This window comes from Phycodurus eques, chromosome 8, assembly GCF_024500275.1.
Source record: "Phycodurus eques isolate BA_2022a chromosome 8, UOR_Pequ_1.1, whole genome shotgun sequence".
Taxonomy (NCBI): Eukaryota; Metazoa; Chordata; class Actinopteri; order Syngnathiformes; family Syngnathidae; genus Phycodurus; species Phycodurus eques.
Genome location: NC_084532.1, coordinates 19,505,032 through 19,527,816, shown reverse-complemented (window position 1 = coordinate 19,527,816; position 22,785 = coordinate 19,505,032). Strand labels below are relative to the sequence as shown.

Sequence of the window (22,785 nt, the reverse complement as noted above, 5' to 3'; positions counted from 1 at the left end):
CCTTTTTTTTATTGCTTATTTAACTTTTCCTCTTTAGCTGCTAGTTACATTAGTGACACTGAATCTCATTGACAGAGTTGAACTCGACTGGAGTGAATGGCCTCACGCTTATGAGTTGTTGAACATTAGAAAGCAATTATGACCTGTAAATGTAGGGGGTGAATTTTACAGTTTAAAACTCACACACTCCCAGTCCACCATGTTAACATGGATATTTGAATACAACAGCTGTCAATGGCAGTCAATGAGTTAATAGTGTATGAACTGCAAATTAAAGCCAAACACATCACACTTGTCAGGGTTTGGCAACAATAATAGAGACAATATTATTTTTGACTTTTTGTGCAGAGTTGTACAGTTACATCTCAAAGCCAAATGCTGTGGAAAAAAAATTTGATTTCCCAAACAGGAAAATGTTAATGGTTTGATGAATCCAAGAACTTTGAGGTCATAACTCAAAGGTATGTTTGGCGCAAGCAACACTTTTACTACTGTACGGTAAAGCATGCTGGTGGCAGCATTGTGCTTTGGGGGTGCTTCAGCTGGAATTGGAGCCTTCGTCAAGGTGGGAATCATAAACAATTTGAAATACTGTTAGCATGAAGCCTTCAGTGTTCTGCTCGAAAGAAAAAATAAAATAAAGACATCAAAAGCTTACAAGAACACCTGAACTTTATTTGGCTTTAATCAGAGGCATTGAAATGGTGTCAGATGTTCTGACAAGAACATCTGAACTTTATTTGGCTTTAATCAGAGGCATTGAAATGGTGTCAGATGTTCTGACTCAGAATGAGTTTGAATGTCCATCCATTCTGTACCGCTTATCCTCACTAGGATCGCAGGTGTGCTCGGGCGTATCCCAGCTATCTCCGGGTGAGAGGTGAGGTACACCTTGAACTGTTTGCCAGCCTATTGCAGGGCACATAAACAACCATTTGCACTTGCATTCACACCTATGGGCAATTTTCTTCAATCAACCTACCATGCATGTTTTTGGGATGTGGGAGGAAACCGGAGTACCTGGAGAAAACGGCATCCCTTGTTGTAAGGGTGTGCACACTTATGCAACTATATTCTCACTCTATTTTTAGTTAACCTCTTGAAAAGCTGTATCGAGATGTATATGTACTTTACATTCTGTTTTGCTTACTTTATCTAGCTGCATGAGCGGGGCCAATTCTAATATCTTTGACGTTCAATACATACAATACGAGTTCTGGCTGATTATTTTTTAAAAAAATCATTATTATTTTGACAGCTCTTGTATTGGATCTCGTTAGATTGTGCAAGTGTACCTAATAAAGTGTCCGGTGGATGGACCTTTTCCTAAATGTTACCCAAATGTTCTCACTGATGGTGTGGTGGTACACTCGCTTGACTTTGTTGCAGGCAGCGTGGGTTCAGTTCCCACTCAGTGACGGTGTGAATGGTTGTCCGTGTCTATATGTGCCCTGCGACTGACTGGCGACCAGTTCAGGGTGTAGTCCGCCTTTCGCCCGAAGTCAGCTGGGATAGACACCAGCGCCCCGCGACCCTAACCAGGATAAGCGGTGTTAAAAATGGATGTTCTCACTGACGTTTTACTTCTTGTGCGCTAGGAGGCGCCCTTCACTCACGATTGAACATTAACACGTCTCAGACATACGACGTTTCCATGTTACGAACGGAACACAGAATAAGAATATGTGAACAGCAAAGGAAGGCTCTCAGTTACTGCTGTATTTTCTGTTTTTCATTTGATTTTTGAAATTTATTTATGGCCTTGTAGTGTTTTTTTGTACAAATATTAGCTGTAATTATAACTGCTATTTTATTGGTGTAGCTTAGTGATCTAGCACATTCTCCATCTGCTAATAGTGCACATGTACTGGAAGCGCTCACTTTAAGTCAACATGACAACTAGGGTGAGGCAGAGGACTCATGGAGTGAGAGGTGGATGACTTCCAACTTTCATAGGGTGGAAAAATGTACACAATCCATGCTGGTGCTCCATGCTGTGTGGGATCCTTTACTTCACTTCTTGGCCTTTGGTGCATGTTTATTTACCTTTCAGTGTGTGTGTTCTCTTCACCAATGGGCGGCACTGGGAGCAAATCAGCGTTGAGTGTCTTGCCCAAGGACACTTCCGACACGCTGAGCCGGGATTCGAACCAGCGGCCCTTCGGTCACTGGACGACTCGCTCTACCAACAGCCGCTGTATTGATAGTTTTCTTCTTCAAATACTTGAAGTTGAGGCAACTTTTGTAAGGCAACAAGGGGCAATGGTGTGATGCCACGCCAGTGTTGCAACTGCAGGCCTCTCACAATCTAAGACTGCAGAGAGAATTGATGCAAAGTGTCATTAAAGTGTAAGCAGCCACTGTGATGCACAAAGGTCGGAACAGACACACACATCACTGTGAAGCCATTTCTGCTCACATGTTTTTGTTCGAAGTAAGTTTGTGTCAGGTACTATGATCTTGGGACCTATAAATCTTTTTCACCATCTAACTTTTTTACCGCATCAAGATATACCGGTACTCATTTAAGCCGCTGTTTTCTGGCAACTAAATGAAATGCCTAGATTGGTCTCCAGCCAATCACGGAGAACATAATCGACAAACAACCAGTTGCACTCACATTCCCAGCTTTGGACAACTTAAGAGTCTTCAGTAGAAAACCCACACAAGCTTGGGGAGAACATGCAAACTCCACACAGGAGGGCCCGAGTCGAGGTTCAAACCAAGAACCCTTCAAAAGTGAGGCAGACATGATAATCACTACCACTGCGCAGGATTTCTTTATTCAAGTTTTGGCTATGCCCTCTCTGTTTTTCTATATTTGAAACTGACCAAAAGTCTGTAATTGTGATGTGGACAGAAAACAATGATGACTTGAAATAAAGTGTCCCGCGACCCTTGTGAGGATAAGCGGCTTGGAAGATGGAAGGATGAAATAAAGTGCACTTTAACCCAGACACAGAAGCTGTTGAAGTCCAATAATTATGAAATCCCCCTTTTGCCATTTTGTCTGCATGGCTCAAATCTAATAAACGCGAACGTGAGTAGCTGAACCAGATGATAGACAGAGCCCAGTGAAGGCCTGGCCTTCTGCTTCTAGAACTTGCAGATAAATAAACCACTGTCATGCGAACGCACTATAACAAAATATACATTAAGGACATACACATATAAGTACAGAGACTCATTAAGCAAAGAAAGGTGACCAGTAGTGCGTTAATACTGAAGAATCTAACAGTAATAGCAGTCCACATATGTTTTGATAATTTGTTTTTTTGACTATAACGAATAAATTTTTTAATAAGGCAGTTGTGTGTTCAAATCTGTGCTCGGCGGACTTGCTCCGAGTGCCCCGACTGCCTCCCACATTCCCATAACCAGTCCAGTGCGTACACCGCCTCTCGCTCAAAGTCAGCTGGGATATGCTCCAGCTCACCCATGACCCGAATGAGGACATGCGACACAGAGAATAGATGGCTTAATATTTTGCAACATGACTCCAGGGTGCTTTGAGGTTTTTGGGCTTGATCCTATGGAGGTTCCCCGTGTAGCAATCTCCACTTAGACTCAACAAAAGAAATAGAAGCCGCAATAGAACCGCTTTAGGAAATGGTTGCGATGTATGTGAGTTTAAATAAGGGTTATGGTACATATCACATCACATCACATCGGTGGATGGTAGAACTCCTTTTTGGCTCCTTTGAAGGACCAGTTTCCTATGTGTACGTTGTGTGCAAGCATCAATGTACATTTCCGCTGCCATAAGAGAGCATTCAAGCGCCAAGTTAAGAGCGCTACAAGCTCTTCGTGTCACTCTTCAATAAAGGAATAAAATATATGAAACATGTTCTTTCTTCCCTTCCAACTGTTATGCCTACAGTCCACACTGTGTTGTGCCAAATTCGAACGTTGTTTCTTTAAGAAAGAAGTAAGCTCTAAAATTTAAAAGCCTCTTACCGTGGCTTTTTTTATTTGACATAATTTACTGTCTCCAGCTGGCCTCAAGGCCTGGCCGGTGCAGGAAATTACTCCCGCAAGGTCTTCTTCTCTCTTGTTGTGTCTGAAAGATGGTGGCAATGAAAGGCGCTGACCCCCACCCTCAAGAAAACCTGTGTTGTTTGAGTTCATGTAAGACATCAAGAAGACGACCTTGCCCGTGTTTTGCACACTACATGTACAGTAGTATGTAGAGGGGCTATTGCTAAGCTTAGCAAAAACACGTAGACATGCAGTTTAGGGTTAAAAACTGGGAACACGACAATATTGAAAGTCTACAGAAAATGCTGAATTGTGTGGATGTGAACCCAGACTGTATACACATGTGCTGAATTATACAGGGGGCCCCTTCTCAATGTCGCTCCCTTGGAATATTTATTCTGGGAAACCAAATCCCATAGAGTATTCCTATTCTTTCTCGAAGCAGCCATGAGGAGTCATCACAACTTCCCCATTACATGTGCATCAATGCAACGTAATATTAGTGTCTCATTGTTTGTGTGTGTTGATGATCAAGATACTGTACGGTACTTCTAATCACACTGACCCGTGTACATGACACATACCCTTCTTAAAGGTTTTTTTTTTTTTTTTTTTAGCCCTACACACTGACTAAAATAAACTGAACTACAGTGAACCAACATCCATCCCGATCTTAAGCGTCCTCCCACATGCTCTCCACAATGGAATGTGAAACAAATGTGGATGCACCGTTTCAGTTTTGCCAAACAGATGAACGGTCAGCAACAGGGAACGCTAAGGAATTCGTACCCCAGTCGGATATTTCTTTACTCACTGCACTGATCTGCTTATTTATCTGGGGCGAGGCCTGAGGCCCATAGCTGCGTCCTAATTCACGGGCGGCATCCTTCACCGGCTGCATCTTAGATTGCTGACAATGAAGATTTCACCGCTGAGCCCGTTTAAATCCCGTCGCTAACCAAAACAGCAGCGCCTGCCAAAACATGTTAGCCATCAAAAGGTCATAATTGTTTCTAAGAAAAAAATAAATTATATCGTCAAGAAAATTAGCCTAAAGTAATCATTTCAAACTCTTTACCATTATATGTCCGAAATGAAGCCTCATGATTTTCAGCGTGCTCTGAAGATGCTCACGACATTTTTTTTGTTTTTATTAATAGGGTTTTTCTCCTGTTGTTTAATTTGCCTTTTCCATGAAAACTAATCTAACTAATCTTATTGTCTTCAGAGTTCCTTTTTGTTGTTGTTGTTTGAGAAACCGTCCTTTTTTTTCACTCAAGCTGTCTTTTACCGTGAATGCCAATGGAGAGAGCCTCACCATGTTGGTGCAATACACTAGAGGGATCTGTAAGCTGAAATACCAGGATGAGGCAGTCATTTTGCATTCATACAATAGCAGACAGGAAATTAAATTGTGTTATTTCTGAAATTTGTGAAAGTGTTGTGGAACTATTGCATGTCTTTACTGTTATTACAATTGTGTAAAGACAAGAGTGTAATGGGTTTATTGAGTAGTTTGGCTCATTTCTGCACTTGTATCTGCAGCTGTTTATGTCTTTATTGTTATACAAGAAGCGTAATTCAGTGGGTCACCATTTGCTTTGTCACTAAGGATTGCCGTTACTATGAATGCCTTAAATTCTAAATTACCAATACGTTTTTTTGAACAGCGGACTTTAAGCATGGCTGATTCAGCATGGGAGATATTTACCCTTATTAAAACAAGGCAGCTTAAAAGAGCTGCTAAATTAGATTTTTTCGTTTTTGTTTTACAAGCGTCTTTACCGTTATTGGTCAAATTATATGAAAATGACGTAAAAACTGTACGTATGTACCTACATTAGAAGGAGCTGAATAATAAATGCATGAAATCATGATGTGCAAACTGTTTAATTTTTAACGCTCTATTCAATTTATGTACTGTATGTTTTTAAAATGTACAATACTGTAGTTTGCAATTTTTCTGATGAAAAAAAAACAAAAACATGAAACAAAATTTTCTGTTGGTGTTTGTTGGGGAGCTGGAACGGATTAATTGCATTTCAACTCATTTCAAAGGGGAAAGATAAATTGAGATACAAATATTTTTAGTCACGAGCGTAGTCACTGGTCGCACCCTGGGCTGGTCGAGATTCGAAACCAAACTCAGAACTGTGCGGCAAGCCGTGCTTCCCTCTATTCCACCGTGCTGCAGCCGCAAAACATTTAGCCATAGATCTTCCTCATTCAAAATAATAAACACATGCTCGACTGTTGCAAAAAAAAACCCAACCCAAAACATGGTCAACCCATCCTTTGCAGCACTGCATGAAGTGACATTCGAGAACATACACTAATATTATTATGAGCAAAGTACAGACTACGGGATGAATGAGAGTTCCCACAATGACGTTTGGGAATGGAATTCATCATAAAACTCCGACACATGGTCTCGGTCAAGCATCTCGTCCTATCCTACACGCGTATTTGGTGTTTATCACCTTTTACCACGCCCGCGCATTGTGCTAACATACTTTACATCTGACATGATGTAAGACACAAATGTGCTTTTCCTTTTTCTTCCCTCTGAGCATCTGTGTTGTGTTGTTGTTACCGCTGCACCGTTACGGTTTTAACACCAGAGGTCCCTGCTGGCTTTATTAATCAACATGATCAAAAATGTCCTATCAAAACTGGTAAAGGCCATTTTGTAGGGAAAAAGCTTTATAGGGGTTAAATTAAAATAAATAAAAAAAAAACAAAACGGAATACGTAAAAATATATGCATAAAAATGTGAATTTCCCACATTATTAAACACATACCTCATTTAAAAAACTGATACCCAAATATGATGTTTATTTGATACACAAGTGTATATTAATAAATACAAATATTGTTTCAGTAGTTATACCTACAGTATATCATATAGACATATTGAAACATTTGAATAATTTTCTTTTTTTTTGTAGTTTTGATGATAATAGCACATACAGCTAAAAAGCTCCCCAAATGAAATTCATTAATCTCAATTTTTAAAATTGTTTTACTTAAGTTATTTTGAATGTGGACATTTTGTAGGAATTGGTCTTCTGAAAAGTATTTTCCAATTTTTGAAGATGACTTTTTGAAATTAACTCCTTACTTTTTTTTTTTTGGGTATATACAGTATTTTATGCATGTAATTGGTATGATTTTTAAAGAAAGAAAGAAAACACATTTGATTTCAGTCAGTGAGCTCTGCAGGCGGTCCGAAGTGAGTGACTGGTCAACACCTCGTTGGTGAGGGGACCCTTGGGGAAACCCCGCCCTCTAAACCGTTACCCAATCACCTTGTAATATGCAAATGAGCTCTTCTTAAAGATAACTTTGGAGCGTCAACCGTGACAGACGGGAACGAAATTTCGGACGCCACGACTTTTCTTTCTATTTTGAAAGTCGGATATCGAGCCTCCAACACTACTTCGGACACCTCGCTGGGCCAACGTTTTAATAATATGGGAAAAGAAAACATACCTTTTTTCACTGCTTGGATACTTTTGGGAAAAATCTTTGCCATTTTTTGTTCGGACCCCGAACTCACCACCAACACCGTGTTTGGTAAGAGCGACATAATCAATACTTTGAATTCCCCATTTCCTCCACATAATGAAATATTATAACTATATTCATAAATTCCATCTCCGATCTGCTGCTTAATTGGTTGATGAACTTAATGCGGTTGTTTGAACGGGAATAACCTCACTAAACGCTTGAAGAGTAGACGTCTGCAGGTCTGCAAAGCATCTTACACATTCACCTCCGTGTGTGCATAAAGTAAAGCCTTTGAGATAATAATAATGATAAAGAAGAATATCCACACAGACACTCATTTAACATAATTATTGCGTTGACAGACTGGGATTACGTGAAACCTGTGATGTATACAGGCATAGGTTTTTAGTCATAACTTGATTTCACTAAAATAAATAAATAAATAAATAAAATTAAGAATGCTTTTCTTGGTTCAAGGCAAGTTAGAAAGATGACTGGATCGAGTTTATTTTCACTTTCTTCAAATTTGAAATTATAATTTAGTGATACTACTAATAGTTCGTAATTTACTACCCCTTTATTTCCCCTTACACTAATTTAAAGCTTTTTCCTGTGGTAGATGTGCTTTAAATGCAAAAGAGGGCGACATAGTCTTTGTTTTACCCACCTTCAGTACCAGCAGAGATAAATACAGTATTAAAAAGAAAAAAAGTCGATTCCCAACGAGGACGTATTTAATTGGAATTGATGGTTTTTGTTGTGTTTTGCAAAAATAAAACGAAAGAAAAATTTGTCGTAAAAAGACAAAAAAAAAAAAAAAAAAAAAAGGATTAGATCTTACTATGTGTGCAGTGTGCAGGACCTTTTGTGCCCCAATGACCTCTCCTGATCGTGTACGTGTGTGTGTGTGGGTGTGCGTTGCAACAGTGAACAGCAGTGTCACCCCCACGTCCCCGCCCGCCACCACCACCGAGTGGCTCACCGACTACACAGACATCGAGTCCAAGTTCTCCCTGCGCACGGCCGACGTTCCCGATGACGACATGTGCTACATTGTGGCCGGGAGGCCCGACACTATCCAGGAGTGCGAGTTCAATGCGCAGACGCAGACGTTTGTCATCATCCACGGCTGGACGGTATGTGCCCAAAACCCTACAAACACATGACCTCTTGACCCCAACATGTGGAATGAGGGCTATTCGGAATGCCGACTGACTGGATGGATTGCTGTTTGGTGGGGTTTGTTAGGAAATACATTCATTTTCTATAGCGCATGACCTCATTGGGGTCACAGGTGAGTTGGAGCAGGCTTTGAGCGTGAGGCGAGTTACACCCTGCACTGGTTGCCAACCAACTGCAGATCCAAAAAGCTACTGCACATGCCCCCACTGTAGCACAGATATTAAAGTGAACATTTAGAGCAACTCAGGTCCTGTAATGGCCCAGAACATTAAAAACACCTAAACACAATGACCACGCTCACGCAGGAGCTGCTGTCAGCCACAGCTCACGCCCCAGACACTCACACACCAACGTCACATGCCACCCCATCAGGGCAGGCCCCCGTCTCTTAAAAAATATATATTTACAGTATTTTCTATACCTTTTATGCTTGGATTTGTGTTAAAGTGTGTTTACAATGTGTTTTGAAACTGTGTTTAACTATGTTTTTATATGTTTAAAGTGTTAAAAGCGTGTGGGAGGGTATATATTGCATTATCTGGGCTCTCCATATTGCAGATTTGTATGTATTGCCGGTGGTTCTGGAACATACCCCAGCATGAATTCAACAGAGGTTCACTGTAGATCCAAATTCCAACCTCACTAGTGTGTGTTGGTACTGCATAGGTAACGGGCATGTTTGAGAGCTGGGTGCCCAAGCTGGTGTTGGCCTTGTACGAGCGCGTGCCCAGCGCCAACGTGATCGTGGTGGATTGGCTGACGCGCGCCAACCGTCACTACCCGACCTCCGCGGCCTACACCAAGCTGGTGGGCCGAGACTTGGCCAAGTTTGTCACCTGGATACAAGTGAGTGCAGCAGCGTAATCAATTGTGGATGTACATAAAATCATCAATCTTGTATTTTTTCTTATTTTTTTTTTTTTTTCATTTACTCCGCGTCGCCATTGTGTACAGGATTGTGAATTGTGAATCCAAAAACTAGTTTATTTTTAGCCTTGTCGTGTGTCTTTTGATGACATTTACGATCACTGGGCTTTGTCAAATCAAAAGCGACCGGATACACTTGTTACCACGGCTGCGACGACAACAATCGATCGCGCGTGTATTGTGTTGGTCAAAAAAGAACAAAATGGGGGAAAACGTTCGGTGGTGGTGGAGGTGACGTTCATTCAAAGATTGCTTGATGTATGTTGACGTACTTTTAATACGATACGGCTTATTATCGTATTATCGTAGATAAGCACTACATATACTTTCAAAAATACTCTAGCAGTAACTTGTTTGAAATTGTTTGCCTCACTTTTACTTGACTTCCTAGTCGAAGCTTGTATTTTTGTTGTTGTATTTTTTTAAACAGACCGCTCAATTCCTCTAATCCGCGATTACATTCCAAATGACGGTGAGGCTTTCAAACAAAAGCAGCTGCAGAGGCTTTCGGATCTTGTGCCGCCAGTTATTAGTTGGTAATCCTCATGTTAAGCGTGTGTGTATATTAAGTGTAAGACAGTCAGCACTGATTGTTGCTGTTGTTGTTGTTGTGACCCGTTCAGAAAGAGCTGCAGCTGCCCTGGGATAGGATCCACCTGCTGGGTTACAGTCTCGGGGCGCACGTGGCCGGGATTGCCGGAGACCTCACCGACCACAAGATCAGCAGGATCACAGGTGAACTCAACTGAACTGAACTAAGATTAAAGCTAAACGTCTAGCATCAGTTAAGTATACTCGACGGCACAGTATAAGGTACAGCGTAACATTAATTCATAATGATTTAATACAAATAAATTGCATATTAATTAAATACAGGCGGCACGGTGGCCGACTGGTTAGAGCGTCAGCCTCACAGTTCTGAGGACCGGGGCTCAATTCCCGGCCCCGCCTGTGTGGAGTTTGCATGTTCTCCCTGTGCCTGCGTGGGTGTTCTCCAGGCACTCCGGTTTCCTCCCACATCCCAAAAACATGCATTAATTGGAGACTCTAAATTGCCCGTAGGTGTGAATGTGAGTGCGGATGGTTGTTTGTATGTATGTGCCCTGCCATTGGCTGGCAACCAGTTCAGGGTGTACCCCGCCTCCTGCCCGATGACAGCTGGGATAGGCTCCAGCACGCCCGCGACCCTAGTGAGGAGAAGCGGCTCAGAAAATGGATGGATGTTAATTCAATACAAATTGGACCTGAATGTTCAAAAACAAACAGTCCTAAAAGATGAAATGCAAATGTATTGTACTTTATAGTGAAAAACAACTGAACAGTAATTAACAAATGTACCGAACAGAATTAATAAAACGTTTAAGCTACTGGAAAATTATGCATAGTTCGAACATTTAATTCAGTAATTCTTGGTTTACCACTAGAGGGAGCCCATGTACCACACTTTTAGAGTCACTGCTTTAAGCGATTGTTGTTTGTAATGTTACGATGCGATGTTAGACGTCACCCCAACAGGCCCCACCTCTTAAAGGCACATAGCTAACATACAGATACTACAATACGTAGTTTTTTTTCTATACTTGTTTATGCTTTTGATTTAATTTGAGTTCAAATACATTTACAATGTGTTTAAAAAGTGTTTTAGGCACACAATCTGATGAGATCAAATATAAAAACGTACCTTAGCAACGATAATGCTTGATTTGGAAGTATTACGTACACCAGTGTTTCCCAAACATTATTCATGCACTTCAGTGTTTTGCCAGAGTAGAAAAGAGGTCAAAGTTATTGTCAGTGTATATAATGCCATAACATGACAATCTGCACATTGCAGGACTGGATCCCGCCGGTCCGACCTTCGAGCACGCGGACGACCAGAACACGTTGTCCAGGGACGACGCCCAGTTCGTGGACGTCCTGCACACCAACACCCGAGGCTCACCGGGGCGCAGCATCGGCATCCAGAAGCCCGTGGGCCACATCGACATCTACCCCAACGGGGGCACCTTCCAGCCGGGCTGCGACATCCAGAACACCCTCAGGGGGATTGCACTTGAAGGCATCAAAGGCCTACAAAGTATGTACTCTCACCACTCGTGTACGTCGGTTTTGGATTAAGACCATAAGCTCCTTTTCATTTTAACTCCTAATGCACATTATTTACATCCTTTATGTAATATACATAGTTCCAGCTGTAAAAACAATGAGACACCTCTCAGATGGTCTTCCAATAAAAACAATGGAGACGCGGGTATACATTTTATCGAACCGACATTTTGGCTCCTCACAAGCAGTCGCACAATTGAGATATGTTTGCCCTCTGGTCTCTCAACATAAAGAATTAGGGTAGAGCACACAAGCACGCTGTGGCTCATGCCGAGATGAAAGCCTTGTTCGATGATTTGCTGCTTCACTCCCTTTACTGTCTGAACTGAGCACAGCAGAAAGTGACTGATATCTTCCAGAGGTAAACTGTTCTCATGGGTGTTTAGTAGGGTTTTATACAAAAAGTCCAGTCGAAATCGGACAGAATTTTGGAGTCATGCGAAAAAGCCTTTTTTTTGTTGTTGTTACCCCCACCAAGCTTATAGAACCAGAATGGAGGTTATGTTTTTGCTTGTGTCATGTACACTATATAGTCTGTGGAGGACCAGTTGATTTTTGTGTGGACCTGGATAGCAGGTGATTTCCTGCAATTTGTTACGGAATACGGTGAACAAGAGTTCCTCGCAGTTGTTCGGCAGGTTTAACCACTTTCTAAAACACATTACCGCCAACTAGAGGATTGGAGCGGGATATTCTCAACACTTTACAAAATTACGACTCTGAAAGTCTGTTATTTTTTGCTTGTTTGCATTTTTTCCCTCTTAAACAAACAAACAAACAAACAAAAAATGTTTCATAACAGCAAAACAAGCTCAAATGTTGTTTCTCTTATGCACGTTGTGGCCCTAGCTGCTAAACTAGGAGTAATTACTTTTAGGCCTTGGTGGAGGGCTGTCCTCTCTGGAACGCTCTTGTTAATGAATGTTATGGAAAAAAAAAATGCCTGAACCCCCATTACTATTTGAAATGTATCCCCCCCCCCACAAAAAAAAAACCCTACACTGTAAATCGGGATGGGGTCTATGGAGCCCTGCCATGAATAAAGAAAAAGATGGAAGTAATTGACACCCCTTCATTTAAAAAAAAAATTGTCTATAGTAAAAAATACTTCATACTGTTAATATTCCACAAAGATGATCCTAAAACAGTTTAATATACTTTCACACTTATCCAGCTACATTAGCCTTAATAATAACAAACGATTTGATTTTGAAAAGTTGCACTGCAAATGCATTCCCCAACATAGAAAGATCTTAGTCTCTCAGTCAAGATGTATCACGTCAATGTTCAATTCATTTCCTTAAAGTAGTGTCATGTTAGCCATCTTTGTGGAATGTGCTGCTGGAGGACTGTAGTCCATTTTGAACTTTATTTGTCACTGTCTAATAAAAAGAATGATTTTTTTTTGTATTTTCTCTTAATCTAAAACAGGGAGTAATTGTTTGTTGTTTTTTTGGATTAAAACAATAATCTCTTAATATTTTGACATACTGTACCTTGTACATGCCTTTCATTGGATAGTAAGGATATGGTGATTTTTGTGTAACTTCTTACTAAATAATAATTTTAAAAAAATCAGCAAATCAGTAAATAAAAGATTAGATCATCTCTATAGCTTGGCGCCATTTGTAAAAACATTCTCTACTGTATGTGTGTGTGTGTGTGTGTGACATTTATAGACATGGACCAACTGGTGAAATGCTCCCACGAGCGCTCCATCCACCTGTTCATCGACTCGCTGCGCAACACGCAGCAGCAGAGCATGTCCTTCCGCTGCAATTCGCATGAGGCTTTCAACAAGGGCCTGTGCCTCAGCTGCCGCAAGAACCGCTGCAACAAGATCGGCTACAACATCAACAAGGTCCGCATGACGCGCAGTGCCAAGATGTACCTCAAGACTCGGGAAATGATGCCCTACAAAGGTAAACGTCATCATCATCATATTATTATTATTGTATTTTTTTTTGCATGGAATCGGTCCACATTACGTACATCTAATAGCAGTACAAGCACTGCAGCAAGCTGGAAGTGTTCAAAAAGTCACATTAAACATTTAAAGGCTAGAAAGCTGACACCTCTGCATGCAAAAAGTTTATTTCAGTATTGTCCGCAATGTCAGGTAGGAAACTGCGTTGAAATTTAACATGTTCACATCTAACGTTTAACAGAAAATCCACTTCCTTACATGAAGCTACAGAAAGTCGCATTAAAGCGACTGTCATTTTAAATTACATGGTAGATAAATATGTATTAGAGGTGCAAGGACTAACATATGCAAACTTAAACACTTCTTACTGTAATGTATAATGTCCGTGTCGTTTTAGTTTTCCACTACCAAGTGAAGATGCATCTGTTCAGCAAGAAAAGCCTGACTTTCAATGAGCAGCCCGTGAAAATTTCCCTGTATGGAACCCACGGAGAGAAGGAAGACATCCCCTTTGTCCTGTACGTATGTTATGCTTGAATATATACAATTCTGACACACATAACTTTAATAAGACTGTGGTTGTTGTGAATTAGTAGTAGTAGTAGTCGTAGTCGTAACATTATACAGAGAGGTTTTTCTAGTATTTCGGTTCCCTTATTTAGCTTTAAAAAACAAGAATTGATGGAAATATAAATTGGACAGTAGAGGATTAATAATACCAACTTTTAATGAAAAAAAAATCAAAATATTTATGTAATTGCTACATATTTACAGCAGCAGTGTGCGTGGCAACTGTATATGAATGGCAAATACTATATATGCAGATGTGAATGTAATACTGTAGATGAATAAGTAGACTATAATGTATGTACAAAAGTGAATGTGAACAGTAAGAATGGTCAACAGCATTGCATGTAGCAAAACGTATGTACGTACATGTATCAATACTGTTAATAGTCAAACTGTATGCGAATGCATAGAATACACACAAAAGTGAATTAACAACAGCAAGACCATTCAGCGCCATTGCATATGACGACAATACATGGATCAACAATACACTGCAAAAACTGGGCTTAACATAAATGAGAAAAAAAAGTCTTAAAATGAGTAATATGTATTTTATTTCTTAAAACAAGTGAAGTTAGACAGCCTCAAAACCACTTAAAATGTGTTTTAAAACATGCATTTATGCTACCCAGACCTATAGAAGGATACAGTATGTATATATATTTTATATTATATGTATATATACTGTATACTGTATCTAAAGTAGATTTCCATGATGGTAGTACATGATGTACTTTAGTAATATGTGAATGCTTTCGGCAGGTGTACCTAATAAAGTGTCAATCAGTCGTTAACAAAAAGCGAGGGACAGTGCTTTTTGACGTTCAGACTGGCAGTCAGTGTGACTCTAAATGAAGACGGCAGGCCAGCCGCTGTATGTGTCGCACCCGCTCACGCACACCCAGCTATAACGTGACATTTGAGCGGCTCACCTCTCCCGCAGCCCCGTCATGAACGGCAACAGCACGCTGTCCTTCCTCCTCACCACCGACGTGGACATCGGGGACCTGATGATCGTCAAGCTGCGCTGGGAGAAGGACGCCATCATCAGCTTGTCTGACTTGTGGGGCACCAGCAAGTTCTACGTCCGGAAACTGCGCGTCAAGTCGGGGGAGACCCAGTCCAAGTAAGTCTCTTTTCTCCAGTGTTTCCCAACCTGTATTGAGCCAAGGCACATATTTTACACACGCCACAAAGCAAACAATGTCAAATAAAATATATACAGTAGTACCTTGACATTTCTGTGTTGCCGATGCACTTTCAGCCATTTATTGAATGGGACAAAAAGTCAAAGCAAAATGAAAACATTCGCAAGCAGCATGGAGGAACACAAGCTAACTACGTGACTAGAACAGATAAATGACATTTCAATTCAGGAAACACAAAAATGTCTCAAGGAAGCATGCCTGAAATTGAACAGGAAGTCAGCCATTTTGATATGGTTGATACTTTGGCAAGCTATTAGTCCAAACGAGCCAGATCAGAAACAGGTATCCTAGATCAGTGCTTCCTAACCTTTTTTTTGAGCCAAGGCACTTTTTTTCTTTTTTGTCAGAAAAACACCACCAAACCAAAAGTATACATATTGAAAAAATGATAATCTCATCTCAATCTACTCACAAATGTACTTACTCAGTGGGAAATTTCTGTTGTGTGGATGACAACGTGGTTAATTGTACCTTGTGCCGTCTAGTGGAAGAGCATTTCATTGTTGTGCATGTCACTATACATCGCTGGCTCAGAGAGAAGAACAAAGATACATTTGAGCAACTAGTGAATAAACAATACCTTTCAGAACAATTAAGGGGAAATGGCAAATTTCCCACAGAACACCTGATGAGTCAATGGTTGGGAATCACTATCTTGGACAGATGGGTGACGCTAAATTGCCACGCTTTTTTGCCCACGCCATGTAATGCAGAAGTAGCATGAGATTAGACTTATTAGGTATGAACATGGGGGGGGTGAGGGCCAATTCATCGCTGCTTGCAGATGTATTATGTTTATTATTATTAATAATACAGGGTGATCTTCAGTGCAAAGGAAGCAGAGTTCACTGACCTGGTCAGAGGAGGAGAAGCTGCAGTTTTTGTCAAGTCCAAAGAAGACAACATGAGTCGTAAAGAGAAATTGTAAGTTCAAGAGGAGACGCAAAATGTTGCAAAAAATGTGTACGGTCTGAACGGGAATATCAAAACAAAATCTATTCATTCGTTCAGTTTCTTTAGCACTTGTCTTCACGTTCGCGGGTGTGCTGGAGTCTAGCCCAGTTGATTGCCAGCCAATCAGAGGGCACATATGGACAAACAAAAATTTAAATAATTCAAATAATTTAGAGCCTTCAATTAACCTAACAAGCATGTTTTTGGAATTTCACATGTTCAGTTTCCCATAGCTTACGTCATGTATTTCTTCAGACAGTAAACTAGTTGGAACCGACTCGAGAATCAGTTGCACACAACTGAAAAAATTCTTAACGTTCATCGAATAGATTGCTATGCCCATCCCTAATCCGAAGTAAGAAAATGCCGATACGATACAGTTATTCTTTGGCGCGCGTTTTCGAAATGCGGATGCATTTGCAGTTTCACATCTTGAACACGTCTTCCTGTCCGTTCTGCAGGATGCACAAGTTGAAGACGCAGGGCAGTCTGTTTGGTCAGAATGATGCTTGAACATGCAGAGGAACACATACACCCCTCCGAGCACCCCCGTTGTCATCATGATCATCATAATCATCATCTTCAAAGAAGGACAAAGCATTGCACGGGAATTGGCAATCAAAGCACACACAATCTGTATGCAATGTGAGTCTAGACCTTGGAAAAAAATGTTACACAAGTGTTGATGTTCTCGCATTTTACATTTGTACACGTCTTTGCAATCAATTGTCTATGCTTATGTTCGTTTGTACACACTTATTGTGCCTATATGAACTATGGATTTTTGCTTATATGGATGATTCAGGGTGACAGGCATAAATTTAGGCAAATGTTTGTCTTCCCAATGCAAAAAGATGATCATTTTTGTCCCTTTGCCTAACTACTAACCGCCAGCAATCGACAGGGACCAAAAAATTATTGACTATCTCCTGAATCACATTGGTCTTGTAAATACCATTTGAAGAAAAATCAGTGTTTTATTTTTGGATTTCTGAATTGCGGTCATTGGATTCGATTGCCTTTTGGTTCTTGTATCACAGGTCACTTTAAAACGCTTTCCCTGCAGACATTTTTTTTAAAAGAAGAACTCTGCCCAGTTTGAGATTTCAGCCTTACTTTCAAACGCCAAACAAGTTACAAGATTGCTGGAAATAAAAATACACACGCAATCCGCTGCAGTTTGCAACAGGCCTTCCTACCACATAGCCACAATACATCTCAAGAATACGCCATGTTGTATTTATTGAATGTACATTTATATATTTGTATATTAAGCTGTAATATAAATTGTCATGCTTTCATTGGCTGTATTTTTATAAAAAAGCTGTTTTGTCATTATTCTTCAATGTGCTAACTGTTTGGATGAAGGCTTCAATGGGTCATCATGCCTGCTGTTGAGCGCATTTATCAACTGATTTGCAGTGCACTGTATTACGAAAAAGCCCGAGGTGGTTCAATAAAGATAGAAAATGACGGATTCTGACTGCTCAACTTGCTTTTAGTGGACGTTTATAGAAAATAACTATAACAATCAGCCATTTTTCCTGATCAGCTGATGTCAGGCAGAAGTGCCAAATGGAAACAAAACACACAAAAATTTAACTATGAATATCTAAGAAACCATATTCACCTAATTTGCACATACAGTGGATATAAAAAGTCTACACACCCATGTTCAAATATGGGATTTTTGTGATATAAAATATCAGCGCGAGATAAATCATTACAAAACGTTTTCCACCATTAATGTGACCTATAACGGTGTGTGACACTGATTAACCACAAATAAAGTTCAGATGTTCTAGTAGGCTTTCCCTGACATTTGACGGCTGTTGAACTCAAATATCCACATTAACATGGAGGGCTGGCAGTGAATGAATTAACAAGAACTGGACGACCCTCCAAACTCGCAGAAAAGGCCAGAAGAACACTGGTCAGGGAGGCTGCCAAGTGGCAGACAGCAACTCTGCAGAAGCGACCGGAATTTCTGGCAAGTACTGGTTTAGTACATGTGGCGACTTCTTCTTCTTCTTCATATGTCTGGGCTACAGGGTAGGGTGACAAGATGGAAGCCTTATCTTAGAAAGAAAAAAAAACAACCTTGAAATCTTTCAAATGCATATGGGAAAATGTGTCATGGCCCCATTTAACCAAGTTTGACCGTATTGGTCATAATTCCAAAAGGTATGTTTGGCGTGAACACAACACCAAAACACCACCTTACGTTCCAAACGTAAGTCAGTGTTTGCACAAAACATTCAGGCTCGAAAGCAAAAAGCATGTCAGGAAAAGCCTACTCAAACAGCTGAACTTTAATTCCCATTTAACATGAGTTTGAACGTGATTGGTTAAATCTGACCCCGGCCACCTCAGCAATTCTAAGAGTGTGTGCAAGTCAAGTTATTTCTATAGCCGTGAATCAGAAAAGAGACTCAAAGGGCTTATTGGCGGGTGCCATCTAAAAAAACATAATTTTGTTAAAACTGATCTTTCACTGAGCATTTGTCCTTTACACATTACAAAGGAACACAACAGTTTGTACAGAACAAATATTAACAAATAATAATACGAAGAATTATGACTCATGTCAATCACATTTTAGTGGACAACCATGGACACTGTACGACGTTGTCAATTATACAGTATGTCGTAACTCCTTGGTGGCCTGTAACTGCATTTTCAGTTTATTACAGGTCAGCCAACACATTCGCAGTGTTTTTAAGATCACAGCTGGCTGTTGTCACCGAGACAACTTGTAAGAGTCAAAACACGTTACGCAACCTGCACAATTCAAACAACACAAAGGGTTAGCTAGATTGGATTAATTGAATGTTGTAATAAACATCCATCCATTTTCTGAGCCGCCTATCCTCACAAGGGTCGCGGGAGTGCTGGAGCCTATCCCAACTATCATCGGGCAGGACGCGGTGTACGCACTGAACTGGTTGCCAGCCAATCGCAGGGCACATATAAATAAACAGCCATTCACTCTCACATTCACACCTACGGGTAATTTAGAGTCTTCAATGAACCTAACATGCACGTTTTTTGGCGGGGGATGTGGGAGGAAACCGCAGTGCCCGGAGAAAACCCACGCAGGCACGGGGAGAACATGCAAACTCCACACAGGCGGGGCCGGGGATTGAACCCAGGTCCTCAGAACTGTGAAGCAGACGCTCTAACCAGTCCACCACCGTAATAAACATTGTCTATGGTACACAAAAATGTAGAGATGCAATTGTATGTATTTGCATTCCCTTGAGATAGATATGAATCGCTTTTGGAAAGAAATAGAGCCAATTACACATTAAATATTTGCAGTGTACAGTTCATTTCTAATTAGCACTGTTTAAACCACTTGTTCAATTTCTGCAATTTGATTGATAGAATTCCTGCTTTGTATTTTTACTATAAAATATATAAATTAGTTCCGAGATGAGGTTGACCTCCATGACATAATGAGGTCATTGGAATCAACAAAATTTTGAATATCTACAAACAGGATACTCAAGTGGGGCAAAAAAAAAACAACAAAAAAAAAACACCTGCTGCATACTAGCAGTACAAACTGTTTTTAATTGTGTTTGTACTGGATCCCATTAGACCTGATGTAGTGTCCAGTGAGTGTAGTCATTGAAGTCATGGGTGTAACGTTCCTAGAAATAACTAAAGCAATTTTTGAAATATACAGTATAAATTCCAGGACATTTTGTTGTCTCCAACTAGTTTTAAATTTCTTAATTTATTATATATATATATATATATATATATATATATATATATATATATATATATATATATATATATATATATATAATGTTTTTATTTTGTAATTTTTAAATTTTTAAATTTTTAAATTTTTACATTTTTTAATTGTTTTATTTTTTTATTTTTTTATTTTTTATTTTTTTACTGCTTATTGACATTCTTCCAGTACGGTGGAAACGTTTTACTTTTGTGATCCCACATTCTTTTTAATCCCTTCCCAGGGGTGGGAAAACAAACAAGAGTCACGGATTTTCGAGGAAAACATTTTCCAGCTTACGGAAGAATTCAAGCAAGACAGCTGCAGCGACATGTGGCGTGCGCGTATGGGGAGGAGAGTGAATGCGTAGTGTACTCAGAGAACATAACACGGAATACGGCACTGTGTGAACAAATGTGATGTCAACTCGATATGATCATCGACTGGTGACCTGTCCTGAGAAGAACCTCACCTCTCGCCCAAAGTCAGCAGGGATAGACTCCATGCAGCTCACCCTAATGTGGACAAATGTAATAGAAAATGGTTTACTGTATAGATCTGAATTCCAGATTGGTTGTAAGGCCTTTCACACTGTCTGCAAACACTACTCACTACATGCCGGTGCTTTTTTCAGCAATGACCTTGTCCACTTTGGCATTGGCATCCGACGTCTGTTGTGAGCACACACACTGTGCAGCTGGCATGCTGGCCTTTCTTGTAAGCACCCTGTTCTGTAGTCTTGGTACTTTGGACAAAGGCAAGACTAAAGCAGTATTTCACCACACCATAAAAATCAATCCCAGTATTGGCAGTTAGCAGCAAGGTTACTAGGACGTTTTCACAAACATTTGATATCTAAACTGCAATTGAATATTAGTTTATTGCGGGGGGCTTTGAGCATTGGACTTTGGCTCAACTTCCTTTTTTTGCGCTTTACGGCACCAGCAGGCGATGTGAGGAAAAAAGGGGCCCCGGATGTCCTCAAGAGGCCCCTTGTGTTTAACTTCGCAGCCTGTCTCCTGGAATGTAGGTGACCGCTAACATGCTGTTAGCTCCTTAGCGTGCCACAAATTTAATTAACCTCACATTGGAAGCGAGAAACTAAATGTGATTGCCAAATAGGGGGTTTGTTTTCACAAAGAAGTATGGGAGAGAGGTGGTAGAAACTCATTGGAGAAGACTAGAAAGGAAAATCTGGACGGTGATTGAACCAATGTTTGCAATATTTCTTCTGGACAGCCATTGTTAATAATACGATACAAAATATAATATAACTTTAATCGCATCGTAGTATCAGGTGCATTACAGGATTCCAATTGGTCACAATTGGTCAAGTGGGCGTGCTAGTGTCCTGAGATTTTGCAGATGAATTTTTTTCCCCCCACATTTATAATGACTAATTAACTACAGTTCAATTTGGAGGATAACCCATGTTTTGGGATGTGCACTGCATGGAAGGTTAAATCATCAAATGTTGGGGCCATTCATAATCAGATCAACACTCATTTCGAGTATTGATGCATCATTATTATTTCATCAAAATGAAATTGAAATTTAGGAATTGCTCATGTAATAAAATAAAATACAATAAAATAAACCTATGAGCAATTAAGTGTTTTCAGTTAGCCTAAGAAGCATTTTTTTTTTTTTTGTGGGAGGAAAACCTGTGAACATGGAGTTTAAATTTCAAGCAAAGAGGTTCCAATGGAGATTCTACAGTGGCCTGGATGTGCAAAATAATATGATAAATTCTGAAACACTTGTACCTTTCAGAAAACACATTAACAAAAGCAGAAACACTTTTACAAAAGACAAAACAAATTACAACTGAGACAACGATTGTACAATTTCAATTTACTCACAAATTTAGTTGCTCGGTGTGAAATCTGGGCTTGTTTAGTTGAACGCAAAAATATGATTCTGAATGGCAACGGGTGGATACTCGTACCTTCTGCCATCTAGTGGAAGAGCATTTAATTGTTCTGTCTGTCACTATATGTCACTGGCATAGATAGACGAACAAAGAAAGTAGATCACAGGTGGCAAACTCAGGGCCCGGAGGCCAAATCCGGCTCACCACATCATTTTCTGTGGCCCCCGAAAGCAACTCATTTGCATCAACTTCTATAATGTTTGGTAAAATCTGTACCAAAATTTCAAATCGTCATATGTAATAAATAATAGCATTGAGCTATTGCAATCTTTTGTATTTCACAAGGACTGACTGCGCATGTCAAACGTTTAACGAAAGTCGATGCGCCCTAAACCTGAAGTTGTATCATAAAACGAGACAAGAGATAAACGAATCCATTTTACTAATCATTAACGCTAGACTATTCTTCCTACGTGCTAAAAATAGATATAGATATCATGTGTAATATTTTCATTTCTATATTATATTTTCATTGTCATTATTTCACTTTGGCCCTTTTTTTAAGGTGACTCAGCAGCGGTCTGGTCGGGTGGCACCCAAGCGCCCCCTATTGACCAGCCCCTACTGAATACTATTGTTTCATATTCATATCAGCCCTCTGAAAGAAACCCCGTACCAACAATGTGACCCACCATGACAACATTTAGTTTGACACCAATTTTGATAATATTGAAATTTCCCACGCTCAACCTGATGATCAATCAAAGGGGATCCAATGTGCTTAACCTAAAAGAAAAATTAAAA

The 22,785-nt window shown here is 40.1% G+C and overlaps 1 protein-coding gene across 1 annotated transcript; it reads left to right on the top strand.

Annotated features, from left to right (window-relative positions):
- The first annotated feature begins 7,352 nt into the window (after nt 1-7,352).
- lpla (lipoprotein lipase a) lies at nt 7,353-17,662 on the top strand. The gene is made up of 10 exons (XM_061683200.1): nt 7,353-7,555; nt 8,417-8,625; nt 9,338-9,517; nt 10,222-10,333; nt 11,433-11,675; nt 13,384-13,626; nt 14,029-14,149; nt 15,145-15,327; nt 16,226-16,333; nt 16,825-17,662. Exons 1-10 carry the CDS (start codon nt 7,453-7,455, stop codon nt 16,874-16,876), a joined length of 1,554 nt encoding a protein of 517 aa, XP_061539184.1. The 5' UTR covers nt 7,353-7,452; the 3' UTR covers nt 16,877-17,662.
- Nucleotides 17,663-22,785: the final 5,123 nt, after the last annotated feature.